This window comes from Vitis riparia, chromosome 7, assembly GCF_004353265.1.
Source record: "Vitis riparia cultivar Riparia Gloire de Montpellier isolate 1030 chromosome 7, EGFV_Vit.rip_1.0, whole genome shotgun sequence".
Taxonomy (NCBI): domain Eukaryota; kingdom Viridiplantae; phylum Streptophyta; class Magnoliopsida; order Vitales; family Vitaceae; genus Vitis; species Vitis riparia.
The window spans coordinates 11,836,955-11,857,344 of NC_048437.1; the positions used below are offsets into that span (position 1 = coordinate 11,836,955).

At 34.0% G+C, this 20,390-nt stretch overlaps 1 protein-coding gene across 1 annotated transcript; it reads left to right on the top strand.

Moving 5' to 3' along the window:
* The first annotated feature begins 5,549 nt into the window (after positions 1–5,549).
* Positions 5,550–20,342, top strand: LOC117917726 (poly(A)-specific ribonuclease PARN-like). The gene is made up of 8 exons (XM_034834095.1): positions 5,550–5,861; positions 15,225–15,355; positions 17,299–17,487; positions 17,570–17,682; positions 18,361–18,477; positions 18,558–18,672; positions 18,804–19,019; positions 19,383–20,342. Exons 1-8 carry the CDS (start codon positions 5,566–5,568, stop codon positions 20,036–20,038), a joined length of 1,833 nt encoding a protein of 610 aa, XP_034689986.1. The 5' UTR covers positions 5,550–5,565; the 3' UTR covers positions 20,039–20,342.
* Positions 20,343–20,390: the final 48 nt, after the last annotated feature.

The window sequence follows — 20,390 nt, forward strand, 5'->3', positions numbered from 1 at the left end:
CGTTTGGGTGTATTTGCATTTGCGGCGCTTCTTTCATATAAAAACACCTTAATTTTAATAGTAAAATAAGTCGTGACATGCACGAAATTAGAATTAATTATTTTTAATTCTTTTATATTTTATTAAAAAAATATATAGAATATTGTTATTGTTAATGTTAATTGTAATATGTTTTTTTTTCTTAAACCGAATTTATATAATAATTTAGGAGAATTCGTAATAAAAAAACTATTTTAAAGACAATCTTGTGATATATATCTCTTTGTGACTTCCAATAAAAGGGAGATAAATATATTACAATTATAATTTAATAGATACATATAATGAAAATTTATTCTATTATCTTCCTATATTATAATTTCTCTTTCTTGTTTTCTTTTCCTTTCACTTTATAATTTTACAAAACGTTATCAGCACGACTAGTCTCTACAAAAGAAATAGAAATATTTTTTTCTATTCAGATAAATAGAAAAACTCTTCTCTTTTCTTTCTCACAAAAAGTCGAAAGACTCTTCTCTTTTCTTTCTCATAAAAAGTCTCTATAACCAGAAGTTATGGGATAAATTATAAATCATGGAGTAAATTCATAACCAGAAATTATGAAAAATATGTATAATTCATATAACTAGAAGTTATGGGGAAAAATTATAGAATTATAGATACATGACTAGAAGTTATGTATATGATCCCTAATTATTTATTTTTAATTATACGGTATAACCGGATGTTATACCAAACAATATTATATAGCCAGAAGCTATAAAATAAATAAATATATAAATGTTCATAGCCCAAAGCTATATACAAATTTACATAATGAAAGTTTATAGCTTAAAGATATGTACAAATTTATATAAAAACAGTCCATAGCTTGAAGTTATGTACAAATTTAAATATTTCTTGTTCTGACAAAATAATCATGACCTGAAGTTATGAAAATTATTAACTTTTAATTTCTTTAATTTCTTTTAATTATATTGTGTAACTAGAAGTTATATATAAATAGTTCATATCCTGAAGCTATGTACAAATTTGAATATTTTCTTGTTTAAACAAAATAATCATAACTCAAAGTTATGAAAATAGTGGCTTTTAATTTTTATTTCGTACTTACTTATTTTTCACAACATGAATTATGGAAAACAATTTTTATTAACAATTGTTTCATAGCCAGAAGCTATGCATGCAATTTCTAATTTTCTTGTATAACTAGAAGTTATACAAAACAAAATTGTCAATAAACAACTATGTACCTAGAAGATACATAAATTTTTAAAATTTTGTTATATAACCAGAAGTTATATAAATATTATTATCCATAACCCGAAGTTATGAAAATAAGAAAATTAATATTCTTTATGTTAGTAAAAGGTTATGTCAAAGTTGTTAATATGTACTTTCTTATAGTTGAAGTTATATAAATATTATTATTTATAACCCGAAGTTATGAAAATAAGAAAATTAATATTCTTTGTACTAATAAAAGGTTATGCCCAAGTTGTTAATGTGTACTTTCTTATAGCTAAAAACTATAGAGAGCAAAATTGTTAACTAACAATTTTGTATTATAAAATTTATATAACCAAAAGTTATAATGAAATATATTATAGCCTGAAACTATGATAACAAGTATATAGATAATATTTATATGTTATCAAAGGATTAATATTTTGTATATCAAGTTATACAAATAGGTAAGTGTTTGATAGTTTTTATAAATTTCTATTATTAGAAGTTATAATGTCATTAGTAGAAAAATTTACATATAGATGTGGAATTTCGAATTGCATAATATTTTTGTATTAAAGGTGATAGTCTGGAATATTTTTTTTATTCTAGTTATTTAATACGCAATAATCTTTTCATTTAGAAAATTGAGATTCTTTGGATACATGTGAAATATATGACTTGGTTATATGATTAATAAATTGATTTTGCATGTCAGTTTTCTTTAAGACATGTTTTTATGATTAAAAATTTTTGAGTTATATATATATATATATATATATATATATATATATATATATATATATATATTATTGCATGTTGCCACATATGGTATTTTTATTAATGCAATAATTTCATTATTAAAAAAAAAATTGAAATTACAATAGGTTCAACTATTATTTTTAATATATTATGTTATATCTTTACATATATGTTCAGATGGATTTGTAGTATTTTAATTAAAGTTTTGAGACAACAAGATACTTTAAATCATGATATGTTCTCTTGAAATTTTGATTTATGAATTAATTTTTGCACATTGATTTAAATCATAATAATAGTTTGAATAAAATTATTGATCTATCACTACAGTTTGATTATTGAAATACTACTTTGTTATTTCATGTATAAATTATTCAACACTTACAAAATCAAATGTGTGAGATTATTTAAGAAATATATAACTTTAAATTATCTTTTCATATTTGCTTTATTGTATTATATATGTTTTCATTGCTTTTACACAAGTTATTAAGTTAAGTCATCATCAATGACTAATATTTTTCATTGATTTTAACTTTTTCTCTGTGATAATATTTCTTCAACTCTATAAAGAAGAGGCCTTATGACTTGTTACTTTGATAAAACTCTTGTCTCATTAATTGCACAACATTGATGACAAACAATGTTAATACTATATTAGGTGATAGAAACCTGATTAAAGGCTCCAGAAGGGCTTATACTATGTCACTAGTAGTATTTGATTCCATGTGAATGCTACTTTATACAATGATAGATCCAGAAGAATCTTTTAAGACCAACTTGGTCCCTCGGGGTAAAAGGTCGTATGGATGTACATTATAAAACCAGAAGTTTTTATTTAGTAATTAGTCTACCTATACATTTAAAATGTAGAATGACATGTTGTGCATATTATCATTTTAATGAGACAATTTTCTCACTATTAAGAGGAGAAGAGCCAATTCGAGAAGAACGACGTGAAATTATTTGGAATGCATTGACTTTGACTTATCTTGATCCTCATACCAATCAATATAAACTAGAAGTTTTAAAGATTATTTATTTTCAAAATCTTGCAAATTAATTACAAAATGTATTTATTGATATAAAGATCACACGTGTCAACTATGAACGCCCCAACACATATTAATGTCCTTGAAGGACAATTGGAGAATGTCATAGCAAATGAATCTAAGACACGCCTGAAGCGTGGTAGACTTATTGGCTCAAAGGATTTAATTTCTAGAAAAAGAAAAGGAACAACATATGAAAAACTTAGTACTCCTGAAGAGTTCACAAATATGAAAGAGTCAAATGATGAAACCCAACTTGACAAATAGTTAGCTCATGAAGAGGCACAAATTGATCAAATACTAGTATCTAGAATTGAAGAGATCTCAATGAGTCACACAGGAGAAACAAAGGACCGTAGCGACATTATCATAGATAATATATTCTCATTCCAAGTCGCTATGGACATCATGAGAAATGATGAATATCAATAACCACAAACTGTGAATGAATGTCGAAAAATGAATGATTGGCCAAAATGGAAAGAAACAATCCAAACAAAACTAAACTCGTTACCAAAACGAGAGGTATTTGGATCTGTAGTTCAAACATTTGGAAACATAAAGCCTGTTGGATATAAATGGGTCTTTGTGAAAAAACGAAATGAGAATGATGAAATCATAAGATATAAAGCACGACTTGTTGCTCAAGGTTTCTCTCAAAGACTTGGTATAGATTATGAGGAAACTTATTCCCCTATAATGGATGCAATCACACTTCGACACTTGATAAGTTTAACAGTCTCTGAAGGACTAGATATATGTCTTATAGATGTTGTTACAACCTATTTATATGAGTTTATAGATACTGACATATATATGAAAATCCCTAAATGATTCAAATTGCCTAAAGCAACTAATCCAAAACCTCAAAACATGTACTTAATCAAACTACAAAGATCTTTGTACGGATTAAAGTAATCTGGACGTATGTGGTATAATCGTTTGAGCGAGTATTTGTTAAAAGAAGGATATGTGAATAATTCAATTTGCCCATATGTTTTTATCAAGAAATCAAAATTTGGCCTTACAATAATTGCAGTGTATGTGGATGATTTAAACCTTATAGGAACTCCTAAAGAGCTCACAAAAGCAGCTAATTATTTAAAAAAGGAATTTGAAATGAAAAACTTGGGGAAAACAAGATATTGCCTTAGCCTGCAAATCGAGCATTATTCAAATGGCATATTAGTCCATAAATCGACATATATAGAGAAAGTATTAAAACGATTTCATATAGACAAATCACATCCAGTCAATTTCCCTATGGTTGTTCGTTCACTTGAAGTGAACAAAGACCCATTTCGTCCTAAAGAAGAAAATGAAGAATTGTTTGGTCCAAAAGTACCATATCTCAGTGCAATTGGTGCACTAATGTATCTTGCAAATTGTACTAGATCAGACATAGCATTCTCTGTCAACTTACTAGCAAGATAGAGTTCTACCCCAACTAAAAGACATTGGAATGGGATTAAACATATATTGCGATACCTTCGTGGAACAAGTGACATGAGTTTATATTATTCAAAAGAATCAAAATCACAATTGATTGGGTATGTAGATGCAGGATATCTTTTAGATCCTCATAAAGCTCGATCTCAAAGGGGATATGTCTTTACTTATGGTGGAACGAAAATATCCTGGAGATCAGTCAAACAAACAATGGTAGCCACATCTTTAAATCATTAAGAAATTCTTGCAATTCATGAAGCAAGTTGTGAATGTGTATGGTTAAGGTTAATGATCCAACAAATACAAGAAACATGTGGACTACCTTCAATTAGAAGCAATGCAACCGTATTACATGAAGATAATGCTGCTTGTATTGCACAAATTAAAGGAGGATTCATAAAAGGTGACAGAACTGAGCATATCTCCTCTAAATTCTTCTATACTCATAAGCTCCAAAAGAAAGGTGAAATTGATGTTCAACAAATTCAATCATATAATAATTTAGCAGATCTATTCACAAAGGCGTTACCTTCGACCACATTGAAAAAGTTAAGGTATGACATTGGAATGAGAAGATTGAGAGATCTACCATTTGAAATGTTGAAGAAATCATAATCATGTTTACATGAGGGGGAGAATGCTAACATGGATATATTGCACTATATTTTCCTTCATCCAAGTTTTGTCCCACTGGGTTTTACTGACAAGGTTTTTAATGAGGTAGTTACCATATTCTTATGATTATCCAAGGGGGAGTTTTAAAAAATATGAGAATTTATCGGATTATGGGAACTTGTGGATGATCATCCATATTGATGTATATCTCTTTGTGACTCCGAGATACCTTTAATGAAAATCTATTATATTCTCTTCCTACATTCTATTTTCTCTTTATTATTTTTTTTTCTCATTTCACTTTATAATTTTACAACAATAAACAGATTTTTTTCTCAGATTTTATCTAATTAAAATTTATTTTAGTGATATTAATAAAAAAAAAAAAAAACAAAAGAAAAGAAAACACCGGTATAAGCGGGGAGCATATGCCACTGGCTTCACTCCAAAACGCCTCCAAATGTGGTTGCAGAGACGAGGGCTGTGCACGAAGCGGGAATGGAGAGTCAAACAGGTGACCAAATCCAACTTCTCCCAAACCCTAGAATCTCTCAAACCCCAAATCTCCCAATCCGACTTCGTGGCCGTCTCTCTCCAGAAAACGGGCTCCTTCTCCGCCCCGTGGCACCGCGTTTTGCCCTTCGACACCCCCCAAACCGCCTACTCCAAGGCCAGGTTCGCCGCCGACAAATTCCAGGTCTTTCAATTCGCCGTCTGCCCGTTCTCCGTTAGGGCTTCCAAGGTCGTCGCCCACCCGTGAGTTCATCAAACTTCAATCGTGTTTTTTCTCTTTTTTTCGTTGTTGTTAGTCCATTTGATGTACATTCTTGGCTCATTCTGTGCAAGTTTAAGCTTTTCTGTTAATGTGGGAGTTGAACATGGTATGTCCAATCTCGAGAACCAATCTTGAATCTTTTTGTCAGTTGTTGGTCGGCTTCACATACATTGTCAGCCCATTCTGTGCGAGTTTAAGTTTTTTCAGGTTAATTTGTAAATTTAACATGGTATGTTGATGCTCTATTTGACTTCCAATGCCGTAGCCCACTCATGAGTTGGGCAATGTTGAATATTTTTGTTAGCTTTTAACTATCTTAATATTAATATACATTGTTGGCTCGTTCCTTACAAGTTTAAGATTCTTAGGTTGACCTATCAAAACAAAGTTTAAGATTCTTGGGTTAATGAGTAGTTTTACATGGTATATGGGCATTGATTGTTGGGGGCCTTAAGGTCAGAATTGAAATCGTCCTGGTGAGGCATGAGTTGAGGCCCAGATCAGAGTGTTAATGGATAGTCAGCTTAATATACATTGTTGACTAGTTTTCTACAAGTTTTGGTTTTTGAGTTGATTTCTGAGTTCTACATAATTCTATAGTGGCCATTACCCACCTGTGAGTTCCCTAATATTTGTACCTTTTTGTTTTTTTAGATGTAAATCAAGATAATATAAATTGGATTAGGCACCGACACCAAAGAATATAAAACAAAAATGCAAAAGATTCGGCTTTCAAAATTTATCTGATATTAGCGATGATTTCTTTTAGATGTTAGTGGCTTTGATTTACATTGTTGGCTCATTTGCTAAATTTTTAAGCTTTTGGGTTAATTTGATATTTTTGACCACATTAGAGTGTTAATTCTGCTATTTATTGGAACCAGTTTCAGGCAGTGGGTGTTAACTGTTATTCAGCTTGTTAGACATGATGGACATTTTTAAGATTTTGGGTTTATTTGGTAGCTTAATATCTCATGCGAATATTGGTTGTTGGAGGTTCTTTCGTTTGGACTTCTCTTGTTTATTTAAACATTTATTGAAGCCTGTTTAAGACGAGGCATCACTTGTCTCTATTAGGCAGAGTGTTGGTAGCGAGTTTTGAGAATTTGATCCATTTGTTATGTATTATCAAATACTCTAGTTTCTTCTCCTTTCAAATGGTAGGCATAAAGGGGGCCCTTTCATACTTTACTATGCTTCTTCCTCATAAAGGTCCCTTGCCAACTTGATAAAGTCTCTCTAATTGTGGAACCATCCACTCAACTTTAAACAACAAGAATAATAAGTGCCACAAAATTCTCATTTTAGCACAATGAAAGACATGGTCAGCTGATTCCTCCTCAATTTTACAAAGATTACTCCTATTCACCAAAGTCTATCACCTTCTTTTTAGCTGATTTAAAGTAAAAAAAATTCTCCCCCAAATTGCTTCACAAGTGAAGAATCCTATTTTTGTTGACACCCATGGGTTCCAAACTACATTTACTAGAAGAGTTCCTTCTCTTTCGAGCTCCAAGAAAGAGTGGAAGACTTACTGATTTGTCTTTCATGTCCTTGTTATCTAAATACTTTTGCAACTTTGATAAAAAGGCCTCAACACTTCCTAGCTCTCAATCATTGAACCGTCCTGAGAAACAAAGACTCCAATGCACTCCCTTCCCTAATTCCTTGCATACACATGCATCCTTTGAGGTGGCTATGGCAAACAATGAAGGGAAAGAGATGCTCAAAGCCATATCGCTGCACCCAGTGTCCTTCCATAATTTCACTGCCATTCCATCCTTTGATTTACATTGTTAGCTCATTTGCTGAATTTTTAAGCTTTTGGGATAATTTGATAGTTTAGACTAATTAGTGTGTTAATTATGCTATTTATTGGAATTGGTTTGAGATAGTGGATGTTAACTGTTAGTCTGTTATTCAACTTGTTGGACATGATGGACATTTTTAGGCTTTTGATTTTGTTTGGTAGCTTAATATCACATGTGAATATCGGTTGTTGGAGGTTCTTTGGTTTGAACTTCTCTTGTTTATTTAACCATTTATTGAAAACCATTTAAGATGAGGCATCACTTGTCTCTATTAGGCAAAGTGTTGGTAGCGACTAGCGAGCTTCATATACACTATTGGCTTATTTCATACAAGTTTGAAATTTTGGTTTCATTAGTGGTTCAACATGGCCTGAGTGTTAGTCCATGAAGCACTTAACTTTGGGCCTATTTGTTTGTATATTCCTATTGAGCCCACGAGAAATAAGGTGTTAGCTATTGGCTAGCTTAATATATTCGGCTAAACATTCTCTTATGATGATTTATCTTGTTGCTAGGAAAATGTAGGAAATGGGAAATTTTTGTGTTGGATTTGTTTTGTGAGTATGATGGTAAGGTTTGGAGGGAGTTCTTGTTGGGTAAGAAATGATGAAGTATTTAGTGTTTGTTTTAGAGGAAATCAAATGAGTTTTATTTTAAAAAATAAGAACAATAAATACATGAGTGTTTTGATTGATTTTAATTGAATTGTTTGCATTTTTCAAAAGTGTAAAAGAAAAACATTTAATAGTTTCTATTAGAGAATCAATTTTGGGAATTTTAACTTTTCATAGGTTGAGTAATGTTATTGTAAGCAGTTTTCAATAACATGGTATCAAACTCATTTTTTAGTGTCATTATCGCTTTTTTTTCCTTTTTGTTTTTGGAAAATAAAAAGAAACAAAATCAATCCACTACCAAACAATCTTTGGGTTCTGTTGGGATTTTGGAAATGAGTGAAAGTTTCTTGGAAATGGGATCTACTTTAATTAGTTCTTAACATTTTTAACCTTTAATCCAAACAAAGCCTTAAGCAGGAGTTGGTTGTCATGGAGTGGTTCTTATGTAAACTCCAAGTTCAGTTAGTAAATAGGAAGGAGGAGGATAGATTAGTGTGGAAGGGCGATGGCAAAAGGAGGTTCTTTGTAAAAGAGCTCTGTTTTCTTTTGGAGTTGAATTATGTCATCCCCTTCCCATTGGAAATTATTTGGAGCTCTTGGATTCCTTATAAGGTGAGTCTTTTAACTTGGGAGGCTTATTGGGGGTAAGGTGTTGACCTTGGATTAGCCCCTGAAAATTTTGAAAGGGAAAAATTTCTCATTTTTTTGAACAATTAAAATTTGAAACTGATTACATCAAATAAATAGACTCAGCAAGCGTTGAGATCTGCCGCAAATTTCTCAACTACATTAGCTAACAAAACAAAACAACTAACTCCTAAAAATACGAAAACAAAGAAATTTCCCTATCTTAAATAATTCGAGTTCAAAATTCAAATTTTATTAAATAGAAAAAAGAAACTACAAACTCTTAACTTTCAGCTCCAGCTAACTCCTAACATTTCGACACTCCCCCTTAAGTTGGTGCATAGATGTCTATCATGCCCAACTTGCTTGTTAGAAATTCAAAGTTCGGCTTGATGAGTCCTTTTGTAAGGATATTAGCTATTTGTTGAGTTGTTGGAACAAATGGCATGCATAGAACACCGGTTTCCAATTTCTCCTTGATAGAGTGTCTATCAATCTCCACATGCTTAGTCTTGTCATGTTGAACTGGGTTATGTGCAATGCTGATTGCAGCTTTATTATCGCAATATAGCTTCATTGTTCCTTCAATTGGCTGCCTTAACTCTTCTAGGACACGCTTTAGCCACAACATCTCACAAATTCCATGTGACATAGCGCTAAATTCTGCCTCAGCACTACTTCTAGCCATTACGCTTTGTTTCTTACTCCTCCATGTAACCAAATTACCCCAAACAAATGTGCAGTAACCTGTGGTGGACCTCCTATCAGTAACTGAACCGAACCAATCAACATCAGTATAGGCTTCAACACCATGTTGTTCGTTCTTCATGAAAAATAGTCTCTTTCCTGGTGTGCTCTTAAGGTATCTCAAGATTCGGTAGACGACTTAAAGGTGCTTTTCATATGGAGAGTGCATGAATTGACTCACTACACTCACTGCAAAAGCTATATCTAGCCGAGTATGAGACAAGTAGATTAGCTTACCAACTAACCTTTGGTATCTTGTGGTATCAACTGGAACCTTTTTGTCACTATCTCCAAGCCTAAAGTTCGGTTCCATAGGTGTTTTTGATGGTTTGCAACCACTTATACCAGTTTCTTTTAAGAGATCAAGGATATACTTCATTTGTGAAACCACAATCCCTTTTTTTTTTATCTTGCAACCTCCATGCCTAAGAAGTACTTTAAGGAACCCAAATCTTTAATTTCGAACTTAGTGGCTAAGCTCCTTTTCAACCTGTCCATCTCTATTAAATCATCTCTAGGGAGAATGATATCATCCACATAAACAATTAAAATTGCAATTTTACCTCCTGATGAAAACTTTACAAATAAGGTGTGATCTGTTTGTCCTTGTTTATAGCCTTGCTTCTTGACTGATTGAGTAAATTTATCAAACCAAGCCTTCGGTGATTGTTTAAGGCCGTATAAAGACTTTCTTAGTTTGCACACCTTTGAATCGTAGTTTCCATCAAATCCTAGAGGAGAGTCCATGTACACCTCTTCTTCCAAATCTCCGTTTAGGAATGTGTTCTTCATGTCTAATTGTTGGTGTGTCCAATCTAAATTTACTGCAATTGATAGGAGTACTCGTACCATATTCAACTTGGATGCAAAAGTTCGGAGTAGTCCACACCATAGGTTTGGGTAAACCCTTTTGCCACTAGTCAAGGTTTGTATCTTTCCAAGGTGCCATCTACATTGTACTTGATTGTAAAAACCCATTTGCAGCCAAATGTTTTATTCCCTTTGGGCAGATCAACTACTTCCCAAGTCTCATTTTTTTCAGGAGCCCTCTTTTCTTCAAGAATAACTTCCTTCCATTCTGGAACCCTTAAGAGCATCTTGCACATTTTTTGGAATTTCTACACAAGAGAGTTGAGTGGTAAAGGCATAAAACGAGGGTGACAAATTTTCATTAGATATGAAGTTAGACATAGGATGCTTTGTGCAAGTTCTTACACCTTTACGACAAGCAATAGGAACATCTAAATTTTTTTATCGACTCAAACTTGGACTTAGAAGGGTTTGACACCAAAGGAAGTTTACTTGACAACTCATCCGAGGAACTAGTAAAGTTTTGATTTGTACTTGGGTTGGACTCATGGAGTTGTTGCGAAGTTGAATCTTCTTTTCTTTGAAGATGTCTCTTCCTTGAATAGACATGAAGCTCATGTTCTGTTTTACTTGTTTTTTCTCTCATCTTCGCTTTTTCATGCTTATGTAACAACATTAAAGGATTGGTTCCACTAATTTCATCTCCTAAACTACCCGAGTCTTGATCTATGGCTGTAGTGTTTTGGTTCAAGTGCTGATCTGTGGCTGCAGTGTCTCGATTCAAGTGCTGATCTATGGCTGCAGTGTCTTGATTTTCTGGAGCTGAAGGAATGGTTGTAGTGTCATGATTTTCTAGAGCTGAAGGAATAGGTTGATCAGGGGTAAATTCAACTAAAACTGGTGGTTCTGGCTCTATTTGGAAAACATCCCCAACACAAGAATCTTCACTCTCACTCTCCCCCTGAAGATGATTATTATCAAAATATGGGGTTGTCTCAAAGAAAGTCACATCCATAGACACAAACAATTTTCTTGAAACAGGGTGAAAACACTTATATCCTTTTTGTGTTGATGAGTAGCCAACAAAGACACATTTCCTAGCTTTATGATCAAGTTTCCCATGATTGTGGCTGTGAGTATGGACAAATGCAGTGCATCCAAAATTTTTTAGTGAAATATCAGTGACAAGACATGATGTGGGAAAACAATTTTTAAAAACATCCACAGGTTTTTTAAAATGCAAAACTTTTGTTGGCATTCGATTAATAAAAAATGCAGCTCTAAGAACAACTTCACCCCATAAATATTTAGGTGTCTTAGTTGAAAAAAGCAAGGCTCTAGCAATTTCAAGAAGATGCCGATTTTTTCTTTCAACTACTCCATTTTTTTGTGGAGTGTCATTACAAGAACTTTGATGAACAATTCCTTTTTCCTTAAAAAATTTCCCTAATATTTTATTGAAGTATTCCTTTCCATTGTCACTTCTAAACACTTGAATTTTTTCTTGGAATTGTGTTTGTACCATATTGAAATATTTTTTTGAAAACTTGTTCAACATCGGATTTTTCTCTTAACAAATACACCCATGTTATCCTTGTGTGATCATCAATGAATGTAATGAACCATTTTTTTCTTGAAAGAGTAGTAACTATAGAAGGGTCCCAAACATTGCTATGAATGATAGAAAAAGGTTTAGAGGGTTCAGATGGTTGTAGAGGAAAAGGAGAACAGTGGTGTTTTGCCAATTCACAAATTTCACATTGAAATGAAGATGGATTTTTATTTAGGAATAGATTCAGAAACAAGTACTTTAGATACTGAAAGTTTGGATGTCCTAACCTAAACTGGCATAACATAATCTTATTCGTACTAACAACAGAAAGAGATTTGAAACAAGTACTAGGATCTTGTCCCTCCAATTTAGATCCATCTTCAAAGAAATAGAGTCCTCCACTTTGCTTAGCATTGCCAATCATCTTCTCTGAGTCCAAATCTTGAAACACATAAGAATAATGAAAAAAATGAGCCTGGCGTTTTAGATCATGAATTATTTTACTAACAGACAGAAGATTACATGACAAGTTAGGAACATGAAGGACATCATTCAAAGTAATGGAAGGAGAAATAACAATTGAGTCTTTCCCAGCTATGGCTGAGAAAGATCCATCTGCTATTTTTATTTTTTGGTTCCTCACACAAGGACTATATGAGGAAAATAATTTAGAAGATCCGGTCATATGGTCAGTTGCTCCCGAGTCTATAATCCATGGACAATTAAAATTGGGTTTGACATTATAGAGAGAAGTGGTAAGGTAGTTACCTTTCTAGGCTAAAGAACACGAGGAAGAAGGATTTACGGTGGGCCTTGAGGACTGGAGCAATTTACACAGGTTGTCTATTTGCTCCTTTGTGAATGGAAGCTGATTTGAAAAAACTTGGTTCCCTTGATCTTCATTTGAGACTTGGAACTCATGACCATCTCCCCCATTCTTCTTTTTCCAATTCAGAGGCTTCCCATGTAGCTTCTAACATGTCTCACATGTATGCCATGACTTCTTACAATGATCACACCATGGTTTTTCTCATTGCTTGAAGTTTCTTTTGTCCACATCTGCCTTTGGTCCTTTTGTTATGAGAGTTGAACTCTTAGTTTCAGGATTGGTCTTTGGTTCTTGCTTTTGTATCATGACTCTCCAGTGAGGCTCTTCTCTCTTGATCTTTGAGAATACTTCTCGAAGACTGGGGAGAGGTTTTCATCCTAGAATTCGGCTCCATACTTCATCTAATTCTCTGTTAAGACCTGCTAGGAATAGGTACACCTTGTCATCTTCCTTCCTCTTCATATATCACATACTATTAGTGGGAGAATCCCATTCCTCTTCATAACATTGATCCAACTCCTGCCACAAAGTTACCATTTCATTAAAGTACATAGTAACTTCTCTATCTCCTTGTCTGGATTGCCACAACTGAGTCTTCAATTCTAATATTTGAGATGAATTCTCCAGATCCGAATAAGTGTCATGAACAACATCCCATACTTCTTTTGTTGTTGGAATGAACAGAAATGACATTCCAATACTCGACTCCATCAAGTTGATGAGCCATGCTATTACCATGGAGTTTTTAGATCTCCAACTCTTCAAGCGTAGATCATTGTTTGCTGGTTTTTTCACCTCAAGAGTTAAGTAACCAAGTTTCCCCTTTCTATCAATTATGAGCTTCACCGTTTGAGCTCATTCCAAGTAGTTTTTTCCATTCAACTTATTCACAGTCAATTGAAGGGAATTTGATGAAACATCAGACAAGTGTTCTGCTTCATTTGATAATGCAGCAGAGTCGTTTTGAATGCTCTCTATTGCATCCCCTATAGTCGCCAAGCCTCTGCCTGCTCCAGCCATAACAATTTTCACCATCAGAAACTTTGATTACACCAAAACTCTGATACCATGAAAATTTTGAAAGGGAAAGATTTCTCATTTTTTTGAAAAATTGAAATTTGAAATTGATTACATCAAATAAATAGACTAAACAAGAGTTGAGATCTGCCACAAAATTTTCAACTACATTAGCTAACAAAACAAAACAACTAACTCCTAAAAATATGAAAACAAACAATTATCCCTATCTTAAATACTTTGAATTTTATCAAACAGAAAAAGGAAACTAGAAACTCCTAACTTTCAGCTCTAGCTAACTCCTAACATTTCGATAGCTCCAAAGAAGAAGGTGGACGTTGGGCAACAAGTGTGCCTTGTGCAAAGAGGAGTCAGAATCTGTTGATCACATTCTCCTTCATTGTGATAAGGCAAAGATATTATGGCAATTAGTGTTTCCTATTTTCGGTATTCGGTAGGTTATCTCTGCATTGATTAGGGAGATTTTCCTAGGGTGGCACCACATTTTTGTAGATAGAAGGTGCATGAAGGTTTAGAGAGCCACTCCTTTATATATTTTTTGGACTATTTGGAAGGAAAGAAACGAAAGATGTTTTGAAGGTGAGGAAATGTTAGACCAAAGACTCAAAAACAATTTCCTTAATAATCTATCTCTATGGGTTAAGGTGTAGAGGTGGAGACTCTATGCCTTTGGTTGATTTTATAGATTGGTTGGACTTTTGTTAAGGGAGGGGATATTTTTTTTTATTTCTCCTTTTTTTTGTTTAGCCTTTTGGTGCTCATTGTATATGACTTGTGTACCCTTGTGCACTATTTAATACATTCTCTTATTTATTAAAAAAAAAAAAAAAATTACCAATAAAAGAAAACAAAATATTAAATTTTTGGACAAACTAGGTGGCTAGGCCATATTTTCACCAATAAAAGGGGAAAGCATGGGGACAAATTGATTATTATCTTAAAATTTTGGTAACACTGTTGTCATGGACACCGTTAAGTTGTGGGCCTTGCACCATTTTTATGGTGCTAGTGACTTGCAAAATAATTTGTTCGTAATTATATATCATATGTAGGCCTTTTTTTTTTCTGTTTCATATTGGAAAAATTCAGAGACTTCTGAAAATTTGATTCATGATAACTAGTGTAATAAAAACCGTTCTTACCGTTTTAATAGCATTATTTTTTCTAAGTTCCTCCTCAGGGCTTATTTCAATTTGTGCTTTTAGGCTTTAGTGCAATATGGCTACTGCAGGCTGAAGTTATGTAGAGTGCAGATTTATTTCTAGCATGTACAAGCATTGATTTGTGACAGTGATTTCTTACTCTTGGTGCAGATATAACTTTCATTTGTTCCCTAGGGATGAGTTAAAAATAGGGATGCCATCTTACAGTTTTTCATGTCAAACATCGTATTTGGCGTCCATGGCTCGGGAAGGTTTTGATTTTAATGTCTGCATATATGATGGTGAGTTAATCAGTTGAATCAGTAAAATCACTGATAGAATTACAAGTCCTGATCCTATTTGCTAAATTCTTCAACAAAAGCAGTCTCCATATGAAAAGCTAAATCAAAGAATAGTAATAAGTGAAATTATAGTATAAATAGAGTGGCATTATTGGTCTTATATCATGAACATTGGATATCTCCAGTCAGTTGTAAACATAATGTCTTGTGAAGTATCTCAATATTGTAATTTTTTTAAACAGAAACGCATCTGATTCGTTTCTATTAAAAAGGTCAAGAAAGATGAGATATCCTTCCATAATAGCATACAAAATCTAATTAAAAAAGTAAGAAGAGAAGCTCCACATAGTGAACTAATACAAGCTGCGCATTTGAGGAAGAGTAAAAACTGTAAACAACAAATGAAAGATTTACTAATCATGCTTTAGGGAGGGAAAAATTCCCTTAGAAAGGACACCTCGAGCCTTTTTCTTTTTTTTTTTCATGCTTTTCCCGGAGGTCTAGAGAAAGCTACAATCAATAGGATTTTCCTAATCCTCCCTTCCCAAAAGAAAGAATGTGAAATTCTTTTATGATTATATTAAATGAAATATATATTAGTATATTATTTTATGATATATTTTATACATATTTTTTAGTTCTTTTTTTTAAAGTACAAATTTAATTTTTTAATCTTTTTTTTTTTTGGGAAATGTGTTGTATAAATATTTGAAAAACAAATGAAGAAAATGGATGAGAAAAATAAATTTATAATTTTTTGGATTAAACTTAGCCTAAAGGAAATGATCACCATGCCTATTCACACTTTTGAGAGTAACCCAATCAATCTTAGCATGGTTATGCTATAAACCTAAAGCCAGTTGGTAGTGAAGGAATAGATGATCAATTCATTCTCCACTCTCCTTTCACATTACACACCACTACTGGTTGAGGGGGCCACTCAACTTGAACCATAGCAGGAAGAATTTACTATATTTAGATTTTAGTTCTATCTTTCTAAAACTAACAGCATATTGATAGGTGAGGATTCAGAGTGCACGTTTAATTCCTCCCATAAAAACAAAGGAGGGAGGAGCCTTTTTTCCTTATTAATTCCCATATTATAAAAAATTTTATTCCCTTTCGTGATGGTTAAATAAAAAATCCTTTTATATGTTAATCTTGTGGTGGTAAAATAAAGAATACTCACCTTTTCCAGAACACAAGTCTCCTCTCTCTCTCTCTCTCTCACACACACACACACACACACACACCTCTTTTTCACTCTCTTTCTCTGAAATTTATCACCTGCTATTTTTCTAGTTTGACATAGGAACTGCAATCAAAGTGAATTTTATAAAATAAAGAATACTCACCTTTTCCAGAACACAAGTCTCCTCTCTCTCTCTTTCTCTCTGTCACACACACACACACACACCTCTTTTTCACTCTCTTTCTCTGAAATTTATCGCCTGCTATTTTTCTAGTTTGACATAGGAACTGCAGTCAAAGTGAATTTTATATATTTGTAGACTGCATCTGCTGGCGTGAGGATGTATATGCTGAATAGAAAAGGAACTATAAAGAATACTCACCTTTTCCAGAACACAAGTCTCCTCTCTTTCTTTCTCTCTCTGTCACACACACACACACACACACACACACACACACACACACACACCTCTTTTTCACTCTCTTTCTCTGAAATTTATTGCCTGCTATTTTTCTAGTTTGACGTAGGAACTGCAATCGAAGTGAATTTTATATATTTGTAGACTGCATCTGCTGGCGTGAGGATGTATATGCTGAATAGAAAAGGAACTATTTTCCTTGTGATTATTATTCAATTTAACATAAAAATTTTAACCGAAGACAGTTATACCACTCAGGAGTGTGATCAACTATCTATGTTGTTATGAGATCTATATGCTAAATAGGAAAAGGGGGTCTTTTCCTTGCCGCAGGCATATCATACTTATCCAGAGCGCAAGAGTCTGTGGCAAATGCTCGAATTGGGAATCCAATACCCAGTAACAATGTGAAGACATCGTCTTCTACCCCTTCAGTTGCTGACGCTGTTTTTATAGAAAGGATTAAATCACGGGTTAAACATTGGAAAAGTGCATGTAGAGACTCGAGCACAAGAGCAGATGGTATGGAAAATGTTATTACTTTCTTATAATCTAATGTGAAAATGTCATTTCATTGGGATAATCTGTTATCTGTCATTTACAGAGGCTCTAGTGAAGTCCCTGAGAAAACTTATTTTGGGGAGCGAAGAGTACAGATCAAGACCATGCGTCAATTTGGATGTTTGTAGTGAACATCAAGTGCAGCTTGTCCTAGAGGTAGATTGAACTGCTTAAGAATTAGATCCTTTAGTTGGAAGTGATGCAAACAATCTGTCTTGGTGTTTTTATAATTAATTATTGCTATGTTCCTGTTTTTCTGTGTGCATTCATATTGAAAAATGCCTTTGATTCCTCAATTGAATGCATCATGTAAGGTACTTAGATGTTATTGCAATGAACACCGGTTAAGGCACTTATTCTACCAGATTCCATTATGTTTTTATCCAATCACCAAGAATGGTCTGTTTTAATCTTCACAACAATTGGCAAGTCAATCCATATAATGTGCTGAAATGAGCAACAACACAAATCACTATAGGGACCAAGAATTTAATGGAAAACCTCTTACTAGGTGAAAAGCCACAAGCCCATCCTAGGGTATGGAATCTCCACTATTCAAAGATAGGGTCAATTTCACTTACGTCTACTGAGGTTTTGACTAAATACATCTAGCACCCATTAGTTTGAAATTTTGTCAAAAATGTCCCTTTGAGTTGAAGGGAAAGTGAATGAAATTAATCAATAAGAAGGGTAAGGGAATTTTTTTATGAAATTTCAAACTAATGGTGCATAGGTGTATTTAGCCCAAGCCTCAAGGGAGGTGAGTGAAATTAACCCTTCAAAGATATCAATACAATCTTAGTAGTCTCACTGGATTCTCCTGGTTGGCTGCAGGTGCTGGGGGAGTTCTTTGATGACCTTGTCCCGTTACTAATCCCAGCAAAGGGTGGGGGAACCCAGGCAGTTCGAGTTATCTTGACAAGTTCAGAAGAAGACAAGGATCTTCTGAAGGTAGCAAGCAAAATTCCATCTTTGGTGATAATAGATGTCTAGCTTCATGTAAATAGTATTATTGTGGTTTTATTTGGCAGAGGGAACTTCAAGATCTTGAAGAGGAACAAAACAAGAGAGTTTGTGGCTTTCGAGAGGTGATCGATTTGATTTCTGCTTCCCAGAAACCCGTTGTCTCTCACAACTCCCTTAATGGTGTATATCTAAATGAAAATTTTAGAATCATTTTAAACTCCAGAATTGCTAACCTGTCTACTTGTTTTTCTTTTTTTTTTTTTTTTGATTGTTTATTGTACTTCTGGTTTTTTTTTTTTTTTTGTGTGCAGAGTTTGCATTTATTCATTCAAAATTCCTTTCTCCTCTTCCTCCTAACATGGATGAGTTCATGTGCTCCTTGCGCATGGTTTTTCCCCATGTACTTGATGTCAACCATTTGATGAAGGAGATTGGCCCTCTGAAAAAGGTCACCAATTTATCAGCAGCTGCTTCATGCTTGAAGAGACGGTTCTTTGTGCCCATTGATATGGAAATTCCTCACCAAGGTCAGTCACTCTTTACTAATCTTCTCAATCTAACAACGATCACATGCAGACGGACAGACACTATTTATGTGTTCATGTGTGCATCTGCATTGGATAGTGGGACAGATTAATCCTTGATCAGTCCTTCATAGATTTTCATTAGACTGAGGACAAGTCATGGTATCTATGATGAGGAAACCTGTGACCCATGCAAATCTATACAGACAAGCTGAAAAATGTTACTTTTGACTTACATGCTATACCGCTTGACCTTTGTAGCATGGGTTTTAAATGGTAGAGTGGGTAAACCGCATCATGAATTGATGATTGATGACCTAAGAGCATATCTGACTTCTTTATGTTCCTTTCTTTTGGGTTTAACAGCTTCAAATGAAGACAAGATCCATGGGCATAATGTTTTGAAAATAAGTCATTTGCTTGCAAACCTCTGCTCCATACTTAAAATCACTCCTGAAATGATCCAATCTGATGGCGGCCATCTGGCTTCAGCCCTGGAAGGCTATGCAAACATCTTCCATCCACATTCTACCAACACTGAAGACCCAATTGATGGGGATATCAAAGTTTGGACAGATGACACAAGAAAAGTGAGCAGTGAGGATTTGGTTTTCATCTGGGGATTCAGGGGTAGGATGTCTGCTGGAGGCCTTAAGAGGCTGCTCCAGGGTTCTCACTCTGTTTTCTCTGAAGAATTCGATGTTCGAATGGTGGATGGTAGCTGTGCAATTGTAGTTTTCTGGCAGTCTGGTTTGTCTCAAACTTTTCTAGAAGCCATCAGTTCCAATGGGATTTCCGGACTTTTAAGGGAGATGGTCTCAGAAGGCCTAAGAGCAGCAGGTTATGAGACTTACAAAAAAACCTGCAGTCTGGGTTTCTGGGAGGCAGATTTAGCAGATTCCTTGGACAAGGCCTTGGCAGAACCTGATCACAACTCAGAAGCTGATTCTGAAACAAAGCCAACAGGCCCCTCACAAATTTACTGGAGTAGAGACTCTATCATAAACTTGGATGAACTTTGAGATATAACTTGAGGGCAATCTGGCAGTAACCCAGATCTGGAGATGTGCTTGTAGTGATATGCTTCGAACTCTCTTAACTTTTTGGAAAGCCCAGTTCATGAAAGGGATTAGTTGATGAATGGCACTGTGCTTTGTGTGAGATCAAGGCTAATGTGCTAGGCATGTCTTATATTTATGTTTCATTTGTAATTGCAGTCCAGAGGGTGCTTTATGCTACTGGATCGAGATATTCTTGTACAATTACTTCGTTGTCAGAAAGCTTCAAGGGCTTACATTAATAGAAATGGAACTTACATTGGAAAGATGTGTACAACAATGTTGGTGTCTTTACTTGCTTCGTTAGAGTTTGGTC